Source organism: Ostrea edulis, chromosome 2 (genome assembly GCF_947568905.1).
Source record: "Ostrea edulis chromosome 2, xbOstEdul1.1, whole genome shotgun sequence".
Classification (NCBI taxonomy): Eukaryota; Metazoa; Mollusca; class Bivalvia; order Ostreida; family Ostreidae; genus Ostrea; species Ostrea edulis.
The window spans coordinates 108,731,263-108,748,215 of NC_079165.1; the positions used below are offsets into that span (position 1 = coordinate 108,731,263).

General features: G+C 35.6%; 1 protein-coding gene across 1 annotated transcript in view; it reads right to left on the reverse strand.

The window, feature by feature from the left end:
- The window catches only part of LOC125680241 (hemicentin-2-like), a 168,386-nt gene that overhangs the window by 57,932 nt on the left and 93,501 nt on the right, over positions 1–16,953 (reverse strand). Inside the window, exons 9-12 of the mRNA XM_056156020.1 lie at positions 14,010–14,276; positions 7,247–7,498; positions 6,283–6,552; positions 4,869–5,177 (exon numbers count right to left, since the gene is read on the reverse strand). Coding sequence (XP_056011995.1) covers positions 4,869–5,177; positions 6,283–6,552; positions 7,247–7,498; positions 14,010–14,276 — 1,098 coding nt within the window. The remainder of the gene's footprint in view (positions 1–4,868; positions 5,178–6,282; positions 6,553–7,246; positions 7,499–14,009; positions 14,277–16,953) is intronic.

Consider the following 16,953-nt stretch of genomic DNA (forward strand, 5'->3'; position numbering starts at 1 on the left):
ATCGCAACATAACGCATCGGTTTCTGATTAACGTATCTGCACGTATATGAACGTATCGGCACGTATATGATTGTCCCAAATCGGGAACCCGGATCGTGATGATGGAATAAGATTAAGGTCCAACTGTGAAGTTGATTGGGACAATCTTATCATAACGTATGTGATTGTATCTGAAAGGGTATTCAGATCGTGACACACCGTGGCAACATGAGTATATCTATCGTAACCTAGCGGGATCAAAGTGCAACAAATCGTATAAGAACGGATCAACTGCATCATATCGTATCAAAGCCAAACATTCCAGAAAATTCCCGCGATCAGCTACGAATCATCAATCGGGGCGTTCTTAACGGATCGCACGACAGCGTGAACCAGACAAACAGCGAAAATTCAAAGTCAGTTTAGTGCTTATCAGTACTTTTAGTACTTTGATTAAAACTAAGGATATTTTATCACATTTCTAGATACTATAAAAGGTGAGATAACGAACAGTTGTGCGTAAATATAGAGGGGCAGTTCGAGGGTCTGACCCCATCCCCGAGTTTGGTAAAAATTAAATACATGGAGATGAAAGGTGAAAACAACGAACAATGATCAGTCTCACAACTCCTATAAGCAATCAAAAATAGAGTTGCGCATACACGGACCCCTGGATTAGTCCAGTCAAAATGAATATAACCGGGACAAAGTTGCAACAGAATTTATTTCTATCACAAATCAATATACATGATGATATATACAACATATCAAAAATCTAAAGAAATCTACAGCGGGGAAAGCAGAAAATATCGTGTTTTAATTTATCGCATGCCAAACAAATTCACCGTTACTATTTCAGGCTTCCATAGACAACGTTATCTTGGCTACCACGCCAACATTTCACAACAATCCGCAATGTTTGCATGCTCCACGCACTTTCCATGGTATGTGGCGGGGGTATATTAGTTCACATCACAATATCAACTTATTAGGTTTGTTGAAGAATCCTTAAGTACATGTACATAAAAATAAACGTGTTGCGTATGACCCACTTCTCGTCTGCTAGGCCCATTTCAGATTTCGATTCCTTCACAAATCAAAACAATTTCGCATTAAATTGTAATACGAGCAGACATAAAACATTATAAGATATGAACTGACCGGAGAGATTGATTTTAAAATTACTTTCGATTTAAGACTGGCCTTAAAATCCCGACACATGACTTTCATTTCTAATGCCAAGCGTGTGACAAAGAGAAAGTCACTACTTACATTAACCCCGTGGAGATTCTGGTTAGAATAGGTCCTCAGTGTCCCTTACTTGTCGTAAGAAGCGACTAATGGAGCAGGTATTTTCGGATGAGACCCCGTGCCACAGCACAATAAAGATCCCTCCCTGCTCAAAGGCACCGAGCATAGGCGTACATTTTGCAGCTTTTCACTAGCAATGATCACGTCTCCATATATGACTGAGAAATTCTCAAGCTAGACGTTAACAATAACAACTAATACTTACACTAAATGTCTTGAGCCAGGATTGAGATATTTACAAAATAAAATTCTTTTAATTTTAAAAATACATAAGGATATCTTTACGCCAGGCGGCATACTTAGGTTATGTATTAAAAGTATGTTGGAACAAAGTGTTGCAATTCACGACTTCATATATTTAAAAAAAAAATGATATTTATTTCTTATATGTACATTTTACTTCATATCTGTAGAAATTTCCAGGTGTTAAAATAGACATCCTGTATTTATCAAGATCCATATACACACATCGGTCACAACTACATCGTATTTATGAGGAAATGGCTATATCATTACAATATGTAGGGATATCAGAGGCAAAAACACTAAAACTGTAAATATACATACATTTTTTAGATCAGTACGTTACTCTAGCTATTTGAGAAATACAACACACACACACACACACACACACACACACACACACACACACACACACACACACACACACACACACACACACACACACACACACACAGACATATATATATATATATATATATATATATATATATATATATATATATAATTGTTTTATCATTCTACTGAATAATTTCCAAAACATCGAAACTGGCTAAATAGATTCCTATGATCGTTACTCCGGTTCGTCATAGAGGTAGTTAGTCAAGTCACCATTTCCGTACAATGATTGCAAGATAGTCGAAGTAGAAAGTTTGCATTGAGTTACCAAAAAGAAAATTAATCATAATAATTTTGAAATTCTCTGATCATTTTTGGCCCGATATTGGAGAGATCAAAATCACCGGGGAAATCCATTTCACCTCTAATGCACGTAACGTTTTAACTTTCCTCAATTGTTCGATTTTGGCCAATTGGAAAGCATGGAATTGTATAATCATTTAAGATAATGGAAAAAAAAATAAAGAAAAAGAAATCCAAAAGTTGAAATTAGTTCTCTATTTTTCAGAGATCCTCTTGGGAAAATGCACAATGTGCATTAAATGATTACGCTTGAATATACTTGCATAAATGTTACAGCTTAAGAAGAACTCTTTACTGAGTGCTGACCACGTGACTGTTTTATTAGCAATACCACGGGTGTGGTATTTTCTCACCAACTCATGATTGGTTGGTTGTTTTATGTCTCATCGAGAATTTTCACACACGTCACGACACCAGCTGTAGGTGAAGTATCACAAAGTTAGACCTTATGGTTAGCACACAGGACCATGGCAGTGAGAGTTCTTTAATGTTCCATCATGTAGCAACACGGGATCTCCGTTTTTAAAGTCATATTCGAAAGACCAGCCGTTCTTCTCACCTTTAGATGCCGAGCGTTTGGCAAACGAGCAATCAGTTACCCATGTTTATGTCTTAGTGCTGATATGGCCATGGCTCGAATGGGGCCCGAACTCACAACCTCCCGGTTATGAATCGAACGCTATACCACTGAGCTACCACAACCGGTCCAACCCTTGGATCTGTGCAAATTCAGCTTCATTTTACCATTGTTTTCTTTTTGACCGCATGTAAAGAAGGTGCGCGAAATGCATACATTACACACAGATTCAGAAAGTTAAATAAGTCAAAAATGAAGAATCATTTCTTTCACCTGGGATAAAATCAAATAGTTTGCATTCCATACATTATGATATAACGTGATTATGAATGCATTAATTAAGCATATTAGTTCGAAAACCAAAAACCAAAACCAAAAAAAAAACTTTAAGAAAAGTTTCAGTTTTTGAAAGTTTATGAGATGCATGACTGTACATTTATACCTCGAGACTCTTCACAGCGCGTTTAGTGTTAAGAGGCTCGGGGTATCTGCATCTAATATACTTTCAAAAAACTGAAATATATTTCTTATCTTCTAAAGCCTCGTGTTCCAGGAAGAATGTTAAAGGAAAAATGGAGTGAATCTAATATTTATACCTATAACAAGAAGGCATTCAAGATCGTACGCTTAGTGCTATCCCTACTTTGAGTTAGCCTAGACGTATGTTCAATTTAGTAGCACATGTATCTAGCATTACGTAGTTGCTAGTATCTTGAACGTAGCCTAGGCTACATGTATTGTTCAGTTATGGGTTTTTTTTCTTCTGCAGAAGGTTAACTTGTTCCCTCGTTAAAACCATTGAAGATGCATACTGCAAGTTTCTGGAATATTCTGCAAAGTATCATCAGTTTGGTAATATCATTGGTTTGAACATATTTTTATTGTAATATAATTATAAACGGATCGGGAAATATCCTTGCAACTTTTTACTTCTGTTAACCTTGGCCCTGTGTTTCACACAGGATTTCAGATGCATTTTCATACTTAGACGCTGTGAATAATATTTTGCTTCTCAACATGCGAGTTTGACCTTGCTTGTGAATTATGACCTCGAACACTCTAAGGTGTTATTACTTTTCACAACAGTGTTCATTCATTAAGATTTGACGTAATAGAAAACATCATAGTTGATGTAATTTTAAAAAGTGGATTTTAAAGATTTTAAAAATATTTTCATTTTGCAGAGGAAATTAAGATTACTGTTTCTAAATGTTCTTGCAATTGCTATTTATTTGATATTATAATAAAATATATTTGAAGAAAATATGTGTGTTTCGAACAAGATATTGGGTGAATTTCATTTGTTTAACTATTCAGCAGAGAATTTTGTCCGTTATTGTATATTGACAGAGAAAATTCGGATTAATCAAGAAATTCATGAAAGTTTATTTAATTCATAGTTAACAACGAAATATTCTAACAGTATATCAAAGACAAAACATGTATTTAATTTGTATGTTATAATGAATGATGAAATATGTACCATAACCTAATTAATCCAAATTAAAATGGTTTCAACGATTTTTCCTTTGAAATACGAAAACTTTGTATGATAATTTATAATATTTCCCCAGGTCAGAAATCATTAGATTTTTTATATATGTTACTTCGATGCATGTAGATTTGATTTATAACAAAAATTATGTTGCAATTTTGTCACGGTTCGGCATTTGTTGGGCTATTTTGACTGGACTAATATATACCAGAGGTGGTCACTGGTCACATCAGTCATGAGCCCTTTATCTTGATCAGCTAAACGGACTTATCCGTAGTCAAATTCATAAGAACAGCCTAACAATCAGTATAAAACCTCAGACAGCAATCTGACTTTGGTTAGGGCTAAGTATAAAGTTGTTGATATACCTACAATTATTGTGCGGTCAAATCGAGGTTCAGATCTATATCGCATGCACTTATAACTTCGACACTTACGTGTGTTCATACGTACTATTTTACTACACCTTCTTTTGCAGTTCAATGATTAATTATAGAATGACGTTTGTATTTTGCTTAATTGTCAATATTTGTCCAAATATAACATGAAAAATAACGTGCTTACTTTCTGGCATCACATCAAAAATAAATTCATTGGATCCTGCACTGTTGTGTCCTGTAACTATATAATTTCCAAACTCCTCTTCTGTCAAAGCACTTTTGACATACGCTGTACGAACAGCTGATACATTTAGTTGTAAAACTGTTATATTTGCATTAGGGATAAGAATTCCATCGTTAGTTGAATTTCTTTTAAATGTCCATGATACTTTGGGTAGAGGGTATCCAATGAAATCTGTTGATACATTCAATCCTTCATTTGTTTTTATTCCAATATTCATTCTTGCTTTGCCATCTGAAGTCCGTGGCTTACCTAAAATTACATATTGCATATTTTTTATTCTCTACGCTTTCTGACCTTCGATAATTACCCAGTTATAGAACATCCATCAACAGGTTTGTTTTTCTCCGATTTTTTGGTATTTAAGATTCCACGAAAACAGTCCCATGGGGAATTAGGGGTAGGTTGATTGATTAATTTGGATATTGTTAACGTTTATGAGAATTTTCCACTCATATGGAGATGTCCTGGATTAGAATAGGTCCTGAGTACCCCTTGCTTGGAAGAGATTAATGAACGGTGCGGTCCATCTGATGAAACGGCAAACACTGAGGCCCCATGTGACACGAGAAAGACCCCTTCCTGCTCAAAGGCTGTAAGCGCAGAGCATAGGCCTCAGGGGTGCAGCCCTTCACCGCAACGGTGACGTCTCCATATGAGTAGATATTCTCGAAAGGGACGTTAAATAATATACAACCAAGAAAGCAAATAAAGAATATTCAGACATAAATCAATGGAATGTGTGTGACATAGCACTTATCTTCAATTTTATCAGTATCTATAAAATGAACTCATTAAAGATACATGTGAAATTCAGTTATTAAATACTCTGAATAATGTGTATACAGCTGAATTTGATTTCGTTTACCGAACTATGGTCCATTTTACATGTACCCAATGAAACTTGTTGGTATGGCTACCTTTTAACATATGTCCCTTGATCGGATTGCTTATTCATGTAGCGATGTTGCTCAACTTCATAATCCTAATTATGGTTCAACAATAAATCCATACTTGTCATTCAAAAGTTACATACATTATACATGTCTTAGAATGCTATCATCATTCTAATTTGTAATGATTTAAATGCCAGACTATTTGCAATATTCTAAAATGATTCCTACTGAGATATCTGTATCTCTACCGTCGATCCATTCTGATCCATGAAGCATCATCATACACATTTAATTACATGGCTGAAAACATGAGTATTTCAATAGCATTTCGCTATATTTGATATCCGTTATGTTTATTGGCTTTTAAAAAAAATTAATGAATAAGATAATTGCACCCTTATTGTGATGGAAACTACTCCTCTGAACGTTTTCAGTTTTTAAATATTTGAAAAAACACTTACAAGTAATGGAAATCCTTTGCTTTGGAGATAATATCGCAGTAAAATAATTCTCGGCAATACACGTGTAGTTTGCAGTTTGGTAACACTCTGCAGATGTCTCTGAGAAAACCAATGAATCCTGTCCACTGCTGGTTGCTATTACCTCCCCTGTCTCTACATTCTGAATCTTTATGGCGGACAAGGGATAACTGTCTACATTACATATTAGTGAAAAGGGCAAATATTCTGAGTTTTGACCACTGGCCTGGAATAACTCAATGCTTGGTGGATCTACAATCAAAGGTGAATATAACGATCAGTGATCAATGAAAGGCAAAAGAAAACGAACACTGATCAATCTCACAACTCCTATAAGCAATATGAAATAGAGAATTGGGGGAACACGGACCACTGGATATACCAGAGATGCAATCAGGTACCTAGGAGGAGTAAACACGCCCTGTCTACCGACCATATTCGCCGATAGCTCTATATCTTGACCAAGCAAACAATGTTTTTCCCACAGTCAAAATCAGTGTGCCAAGAAAAGCCTTAAAAAATGATGTGAAACACGCCAGGCAACGTTGGACCCAATGATAGTTTTTTTGGCAAACCATATCGTTATAACGATCATAGAATTTGCGAAAAGCTGACTTTAAACGAGACTGTTGAAACTCTTGCACCATCACCTTGTTTGTCAGTAGCCTACCTCGATGTGAATATAAGATATTGTTTACAGTGTATAACCATGTAAAACTTATACGGTACCAATTTTGATGCACCAGATGCGCATTTCGACAAATAATGTCTCTTCAGTGATGCTCAACCGAAATGTTTGAAATCCAAAATAACAAGTTTTAGAGCTATTATAGCCAAAAACAGCGTGCCAAAAAAGTGGGGTCAAATTCGTCTAAGAATAAGAGCTATGCATGAGGGAGATAATATAAATGCACTTGAACATGTACCAACATATGTATGTACTTACAGTTAACAATAACATTGAGGTTTCTTGAGGTTGATTTGATTGAGTTTCTAGCAGTACATGAGTAGGTCCCTCTCTCATCACGTTTCAGCATTCCCAAATCTAGTCTTCCTGAATTAATTGTACTCACACCTGTCCACTTGTATGTACACGCAGGATTACATACTGCGGAACAATCAACAGGATTGGCTGTTTGATTTTCTGTTTTATTCATAGTTGTTATGTCTGGGGTAAATCTGACATCATCAGGACCATCTAAAATAAGTGTAAAAATAAGTGGCGGATTATACAGTTTATAATTCATATAAGCAATGCAGAATATTTGTATTCACCTGAGTGGATATTAAAATCCAGAAAGCGCTAGTGATTTATATATATATATATATATATATATATATATATATATATATATATATATATAATATAAAGCACTAAATAATCACAACTAGGTACTGAAAATTTTCACCCCGACCCGGGGGTCGAACCAGCGACCTACGGCACCCACTGCCTAGCAAGACTGTCAAACCAGTGCGTAAGTCCACTCGGCCACAACGACTTCCCCAATAAAGGAAGTTTTGTTATGCTCCTAAAGCGCTACTTATACACACTGATGCAATCTCACACAGTCGCTGTGTCATTAAGTGTTTAAGATATTTTATAAGGAGAGTGGATCTCTCGATGCAATTGTATAGAATATTTAATATAAAGCACAAACAAACAATTATAACACCCAACCTTACGTTTACCCCTAGGATCTAAACGATACATGTGATAATCAATTAATTAATATATAAAGCACTAAATAATCACAACTAGGTACTGAAAATTTTCACCCCCGCCCGGGGTCGAACCAGCGACCTACGGCACCCACCGTCTAGCAAGACTGTCAAACCAGTGCGTAAGTCCACTCGGCTACAACGACTTCCCCAATAAAGGAAGTTTTGTTATGCTCCTAAAGCGCTACTTATACACACTGATGCAATCTCACACAGTCGCTGTGTCATTCAGTGTTTAAGATATTTTATAAGGAGAGTGGATCTCTCGATGCAATTGTATAGAATATTTAATATAAAGCACAAACAAACTTATTACGTAAGGTTGGGTGTTATAATTGTTTGTTTGTGCTTTATATATATATATATATATATATATATATATATATATATATATATATATATATATACAAAGCACTAAAATGACCAACGACACGAACAACCAGATTGTGAAATTTTCGGGACGACCCGTCCCTTCTTCAGGACAAACGAAAAGAAGTACATAATGTGGCCAATATCAACAGAGAATAATAACAAAAACTACATATAAATACATCTAACACTACAACTACACTAATCTACAAACGTATTTACAACGCAGACTACATGTTTTTTGGTCTTTAGGCTTGCCAATCAATGTTAAAAGTGGAAAGAATTAGGACATGCCTTATTCGTCCAAAGAGCTGATCCAAAATGTATGAAGTGATAAAAATAGACTTAATTAATCTCAAGTGGAACCAGTTAACCCAATTGACAAATAGTAAAGCTAACTCGTACCCAGAGAGATTCTATTTTAACTATGCATTAAGAATAAATAATTTATAAAAGATAATAATGAGAAAAAAATATTAACACCCCCCCCCCATCTCCAAAAAAAAAGCTAAAAATAAACTATGTTAATGAATAAACACTATAGAAATGAAATAAGAAATGAGCAAACATTTGAGAGAAAGATAGCAGGCTTGAATAAGTAAACAAAGTGGACCAACTCCAAATCAAAACAAAGAATAAGCAGCCTAGGAAATTGAATCAACATCAGCCATTCCCGTACTGATCATGTCTAGGGTAGACGTGCAAAAAACATAGAATCACGGAAACTGATAAATGTGTTTTGCATGTAAACAATCGGTTATGAAGGTCAAAGTAATAAAAGGGGGGTGGACTGATTGTAAACAGAATTGAATAGAAAAAAAATGTGTTCAAAATGATCATAGTATCACTGTTAGGGACATGGTCAGACGAGTAGGTCTAGATGAAGCTTAAAATCGAGTAAGGCTTTGACCCCTATTCATCCTGGTGAAGTCAGTAGGTTTGTTGATACCATGCGGTTCAAACGACTTCAACCTGTGCATACAGAATTTTTTTCTCCTTTCTTTCGGTATCTGACCAACTAGGTTCATAATCAACAACCACTACTATTTTCCAAAAAACAAGGAACAATCCTCAAAACTCATCTCACGAACAGAGGATATGCTCCTTGCAAGGTGCAATCCGCGATTGATGATATGTAACTACAGGACCGACAGTCTCTCCTCCAGTATAAAGAAAAACCTCAGAATGACAGGGTTCCATTGGTCACTGCGTATCATCCTGCCCTCAAGAACATCAACGGTATTCTGAAAAAAAACATCTGCACATTCTGCATGCCAACAACCGAATGGCTGATGTTTTTAAGGAACCACCGATGGCATCCTTCAAACGCCCCAGCAACCTGAATGACATGATATTAAGGACCAAACTGGATACCCTCCACCCAATGGAGGTTTCAAAACATGCTCAGACCTCAGATGTCAATTATGCAAATATAACCCAGACACTGAGGGTTTTAGCAGTCCTGTCACGGGTCGGAGTTATAAAATATTGGGAAACTGTTCCTGCAAAACCAATAACTGCATCTATATCATCAGTTGCGATGTCTGGCAGAAGCAGGACATAGGAGAAACAACAGACCTTCGCAGACGGGTGAACAACCACCGGTCCTCCATCAGAACCAAAAAAAACATTGCCACGCACCTCAGTTAAGGCTATCCGAGAAAAATCACAGTGCTGTTATAAATGTACCTCTGTGCACTTCGCACCATATGACGTCACAATGAGAAAGTACGTCACAGCGTACATGTTCTGATAGTTGTATCGCGGGGAAAGTGTCATAATATTTTGTCGTTATTTACTACTTTTATCAAGTGATAAGCTGTATACGTGAAAATATATCTTGTCAAATGAATACATATATTATATATATATTATTCCTTTATGATATCAAATCATTCTCCATTTTTAATATATAGTATGCATGAAGGTGATATTCATATTATATTGTGACCTTGAATTCGCCCCTAATCTGAATAACTGATGCGTTTAAAAATTCCCTCATGTACATAAATTATCTCATACTACAGAAACTGCGGCAAAGTTCAGGTTCATCTGCTATAAAAAACAATATGAATTTTTCTGCTATATAATCTATATATAATTATGCGTTTGAAAAGCGCGGGGAGCAATTTCTGTCTTGTATATTAACGGTATGATGTATGATATATATAAGAATGTGGACAACCCCGGCAATTCGCTGATGACTGTTCATATGTTGTTAAATTACAGCATGGTTAATTTGAGTATGCATTTGATCCCAACAGTTTGCATGTTAAGGATTTTCATTTTTTTCTGAGTATATCAATAAATATTCAGCTGGTTACCCGCAAGAACCTGAACTTTTGTTCACAAGTAGGGCCTCTTGCTGTTTGCCAAAAATAAAGTGTTACGTGATATTTAAGTGACGTCACGGGAAATTACCATGAGGGGTATTTACGGTAGCTCAGTCACAGTCAACATATGGGTAGTATCGTTTCGGTGTTTATCAAGTGTAATGATACCTGCGAATTTGAGGTGCAATTTCGCCCCATGATTATTGTGCATTTGACTATTGAAGCCCTTAACCTAGCTGCGCAGTAGCAACACATTTCAATGGCAATAACCACCGATGGGAGAACATGACAGTAGTGGTTGTTGATCATGAACCTAGCTGGTCAGATACCGAAAGTTATTATTCTCTGTTGGTATTGGCCACATTATGTAATTTTTTCGTTTGTCCCGAAGAAGGGACGGGTCGTCCCGAAAATTTGGCAATTTGGTTGTTCGTGTTGTTGGTCATTTTAGTGCTTTGTATAATTTTTCATATTTGACCTTATATCCATGTTGTGGATCCGACACTTTTAGGCATCGGGTGTTGTTGAAATTTTAGTGCTTATATATATATATATATATATATATATATATATATATATATATATATATACGTAAGGCTCAAAAGTGCGATAGTCGCTCCAAAGTGTGATGGTCACGCCAAAATGCGATAGTCCGCATCAAAGTGCGATGTTTATTTAACTTATACGGACGCCAAAGTGTGATGGTCACGCCAAAGTCTGATGGTGCGGAGTTCAGTAACGTTTGTGACGTCTAGTCATTGTAACGTCATTTTTAAGGTTGGTCGATCCTCATGTGATGTCATAGATTTTTGAAATTTTTTTTATTAAATTAAACTTTGCGCATAGTAGAAATATATCTTTTAGAGGAATATTAATCACTGCATAAAATAAAAAAATGGTAATTTATTTATATTGAAAAAGTTTATATTTTCCATAGATATTTAATTCTTTATGATTAAAAAAGTGTTGCAAAGGGCAATAACTCCCATGCTGGTATTTCTTCTACTGCATGTCTATTATGTATACATTATTTCCTTAATATCCACAATTAATTTATACATATTTATAACTTAACATTTTTTTAAACTGTTGGCATTTAGAATCTGTCATTTCAACTAGTTTTTATCTATTTTAATTATTCTGTACAACGAAAGTGTGTGATTTCTGATGTTAACAACTACTTCCGCTTTTGTATGTCTGATATCTTTAAAAATGTGGCAATATACACATTTTCTTTGGCTATTGATTAAATTTAACTATATTGAATGGATATTAATACAGTTTTTGCACTTTTAACAATTGATATTGCTAAGTCACATGAGGATCGATCCACCGTAACGTCTTTCAAAATAAAACCGAAGGAATTTAGCATCGACGACAGCAACGGCAAGGTTTATGCTGTTGTTGATAGTGAGAATGGCAAAGTACATCTGTTGTCAAACTATTTACTTCACCCGAACATTGTTTAATTCATTGATCGTTGTTCGTTGTCTTCACCTTTCATGATCATTTATTACTTTGACATACACTTATAAATTCCTAGGGGTATGCTATAATATAAAACATTCTTTACGATTTAGCGTTGGAAAATTCTGTGTTTAATAACAAAACAACTAAATGGTATTGAAAAAAATGCTTGTTCTTATTTTTTGTGCTTGGATTTTGCACTGATACTTTGGTGAAACAACACACAGTTGGTTAGTCTGTACCAAAACACTGTGCCATTTACAAACCAATGGCTTTCGGCGTGTCACACCATCGCACTATTGCGCATTTTTCTCAAACCATTGCACTTTGGCGTGTCACACCACCGCACTTTGGCCTGTGAGTGCGGAACATCGCTCATTGGTGTCTCACACCATCAGGGTTTGGCGTGACCATCGCACTTTGGAGTTGTACATATATATTCATATAGAGTAGAGATAACTGTACACAGATATCACTGTACATCTACTTGTACTGTAACTGGTGTAGATATCCCTATAGTGTTGTTAACTGTACACAGATATCAGTACTTACACTGTACATCTACTGTAACTGATGTAGATATCCCTATATTGCTGTTAACTGTACATATATATCAGTACTTACACTGTACATCTACTTGTACTGTAACTGGTGTAGATATCCCTATAGTGTTGATAACTGTACAGAGATGTCAGTACTTACATTTTATATGTAATTGTACGGTAGCTGGTGTAGATATACCCATATTGTTTTCTTACATCTCACAGTGCTAACAATATACATATATCTGAATGTAACTGGTATATATATCCCTAGAGAGTTGTTTTCTGTACACAAATAGCAGTAGATACACTGTAAATATACATCTACTGTAACTGGTATAGATATCCCTAGAGAGTTGTTTTCTGTACACAAATAGCAGTACATACACTGTAAATATACTTCTACTGTAACTGGTGTAAATATCGCTATTGTGTGTTTAACTGTACACAGATATCAGTACTTACAATGTAAATCAACTTGTACTGAACTTACGTAGATATACCTATATTGTTTTAACTGTACACAGAATAAAGTACATACATTGCTCATTTACTTGTACGTAGATATCCCTATAGTGTTGTTAACTGTACATAGATACCAGTGCTTACATTCTACAACTGTTTGTACTGTAACTGGTGTAGATATCCCCATATAGTTGTTAACTGTACACATATACCAGTACTTACACCTTACATCTACTTGTACTGTAACTGGTGTATATGTCCCTAGAGAGTTGTAAGGTGTATACAGATATCAGTATTTACATTCTACATCTAATGATTTCTATAGTGTTGTTAACTGTACACATATATCAGTACTTACACTGTATATCTACTTGTACTGTATCTGGTGTAGATATCTCTATAGAGTTGTTAATTGTACACATATATCAGTACTGACATTGTACATCTACTTGTTCTGTAAATAGTGTAGATTTCCCTGTAGTGTTGTCAACTGTACACATATATCAATACTCACACTGTACACCTACTTGTACTGTAACAGGTGTTGATATCCCTATAGAGTTGTTAACTGTACACATATATCAGTACGTACACTATACATCTACTGTAACTGATGTAGATATCCCTATAGAGTTGTTAACTGTACACATATATCAGTACGTACACTGTACATCTACTGTAACTGATGTAGATATCCCTATAGAGTTGTTAACTGTACACATATATCAGTACTCACACTGTACATCTACTTGTACTGTAACAGGTGTTCATATCCCTATATTGTTGTTAACTGTACACATATATCAGTACTTACACTGTACATCTACTTGAACTGTAACTGGTGTAGATATCCCTATAGTATTAGTAGCTGTACAACTGTAGTCCCCAGCCTGATCTCTGCTTATCCTGGGGATTGTGTAGGTCGCCTCATGACTCAGAATCACAGAATTACTAGTCTTCTTCCATGTCCATGTGATTCCAGTGATGGGATTAGCATCAATCACAGAGCATATCATCACAGCATCCCGATGTTCTGTTATATGGTAGGGATTGGATGAATTTAGATGTACTATCGGTTTATCTACAACAGGAAATTATAACATGTGATATGCATCAATTACAGATAATGCAAGTTCAGCTAAAATTATACAGTCATTCATAAATTCGTAATAGCTACATATAAAGCTCGACAAATTAATTATGAATGAAAATGTCAAATATAGCAGTAAATAGCATGTCAAAGTCATGCAAAGTTAACACCTAAGCCTGCATTGTGTGATGTTGAATGAAATTATTTTTTCATTCAGATGACCAACATATTTCAAGTTATTCAGTATTCTTTTTTAAAAATAAACGAAATCAGAGGACCAAACTTTCTGTAGGCGTTAACCCTGTAACCCTAATTAATTATGTACTCCATCATTTCGAAGAAGAGGTGCACTTTGAGTTGCATCTGCCTGTCGGTCGGTAGAAATTATAGTATTCAACCGTTAACCGAATTAGTAAATTACCACTACATATTTCCAGATCAAAATATCAGATATCGTTGGTTTTCAATCATTTATATTCATGCAGACTTAAGGATTTTTTTTCGGCCGATATCCAGAATAAAAACCTTTGTTTGATAGTTATCGAAGAACCAGGTGCGTGTTTAGCCGAATACTCCACGTTTTTAAACTCCACAAAACTGAACTTGGGTAAAAGACTAGGATCAACTCATTTCAGTGAAACATAATTTATTGATATATATTTAGATAAACAATTAAAACTTCTACGCTGAAAACGGCGGCGGTATGTATATACAAAGCATCAGTTTTTTAGAAGGTGAGATTTTTTTAAACAGGATGGTCAATCATTAATTTGGTTTTCAATGGGGGTCGCCATCAAAAAACGTGATTTTTACCCTTTCTAGCAAAATTTTCTGATGAAGGGAGGGGGGGGGGGTACGACACTCGAAATCCCCTTCTGGATCTGCCACTGACATGACAAACCGAAAAAAAAATGCTATAATATAAATAGTGCCTTTTTGGACATTGTCATGTAGTGTACAAACTAATTTCGGTAAAATGTTTTAACTTTAAAGTTATAAGGCGAACATTTCCCAGAACATCCCGGACCATTCGATATCTGACATATAGTATATATTTTGACTTCTTACTTTCAAGATTGATGTCATAACAAAACATGATCAACCATATCAGTAGCTGCTATTGAATTGTTACAAAAAGTCAGTCATAACAGTGATTTCTATAATTACGAAAACAATTAAGAACATCGAAAATATCAGTCGTATCTAAACTTGATCGATATCTCAGATCGATGGTTTAAGGAGGGGATGTCCAATAAAATAAATATATATACAGTCAAGCTGAACATAGTAGTGATTGATAGACCTCTTGCAAGAAGACACATACGTGATTCGTGTATTTATTGAAATGATTGTATACTGTTAGCTATTTGAATACAGCTTACAGGAATTAAAACTAAAAACCACAAACATAAACACGTCAGCATTTAAAGTGTATCTCTATCAGGAAATAGCAGAACTCTCAGTACAAACTACAGTAAATATCAGTACCAACAGTAAAATATCAGTGACCATCAAAACTTAGAATCATCAATAACACAAAAAACAGCAGACAGTCGGTTCGGTACTCTTTTCGTCCAGTAATATGAATACTCTAGGTAAATGTAAGACCACTTGTGCGCCTTTTTCACAGGTACATGCAGCCGTACAGTAAAAAAATATACTTTTATAGGTACCTCGAAACTTTCGAGATATCAGTACTGATACCCTCAAGTAAATAAATGAATACATAATGATAATAAAACTACATACATACACAAATTACGATAACAACGATAATTGATATAATCAAGAATAATCCACAAATTACACCTACATATGGTTTGGAAATCTAATAAAAAAAAATAATAATTTGACAACGAAATCAGCCCAATCAAGCAATTAGAAATCGCCCGTGGAATAAAATTGTGATAGTATATAAATATTACATGTAGTTGAGGGTAACATTGACAATTTTCACCCCAAGTACGTCTGTTGACATTTGATCAATTACTGTGATGCGATATTTCGTACTTCGATGCGGTTACACGCGTTTATTACAAACGCTCAAACGACGTCGTCTAACAATCTACGGTGAACCACACGCGCATACATTTGACGCAGGTGATAATTTTTTTTTATAAAATCACCCGTTGTCAAGTACTGTTACCCGTTGCTAGAGACTATCACCCTGGGGCGCGTTTTTTTTTTTTTCAAATGATTATCGACCAATCAGGTTCGAGAATTTTAAATAAAAGTATAATAATTCAAATTATCAATATTTTATCACTTTTCTGTAAGTACATTATGAGCCAATTTTCATCCTTCGTGTGATACCGTGAAATCACACTGGGCTCGAGGTAAGGGACACCGCGGGGTCGTCCACTTCTGCTTCATGCTTAGATGTTTTATTGAAAGTGGACATTGGCGGTAGGCTGACAGCTCGGTTGTGTGACAGGCGGGATGATTTCAGCATCTCCATCGTCGACTTCCCGTGTTTGTGTGGAAGTATTTCCTTATCGACTGCGTTTGGCGTTTATGTCTCTCAGCTGGTTCGATGCACGTGGGCTTGTTCTGCGTGTGGTCGGTTTTTGGATCGAGGCGGGCTGCTGACGGGCGGGTTGGTGGTGCGGGAGTTTCGACAGTCTCGATTGGGGTCGGCATTTCTCAAATTTTGTGGTCGTTGTGGCGG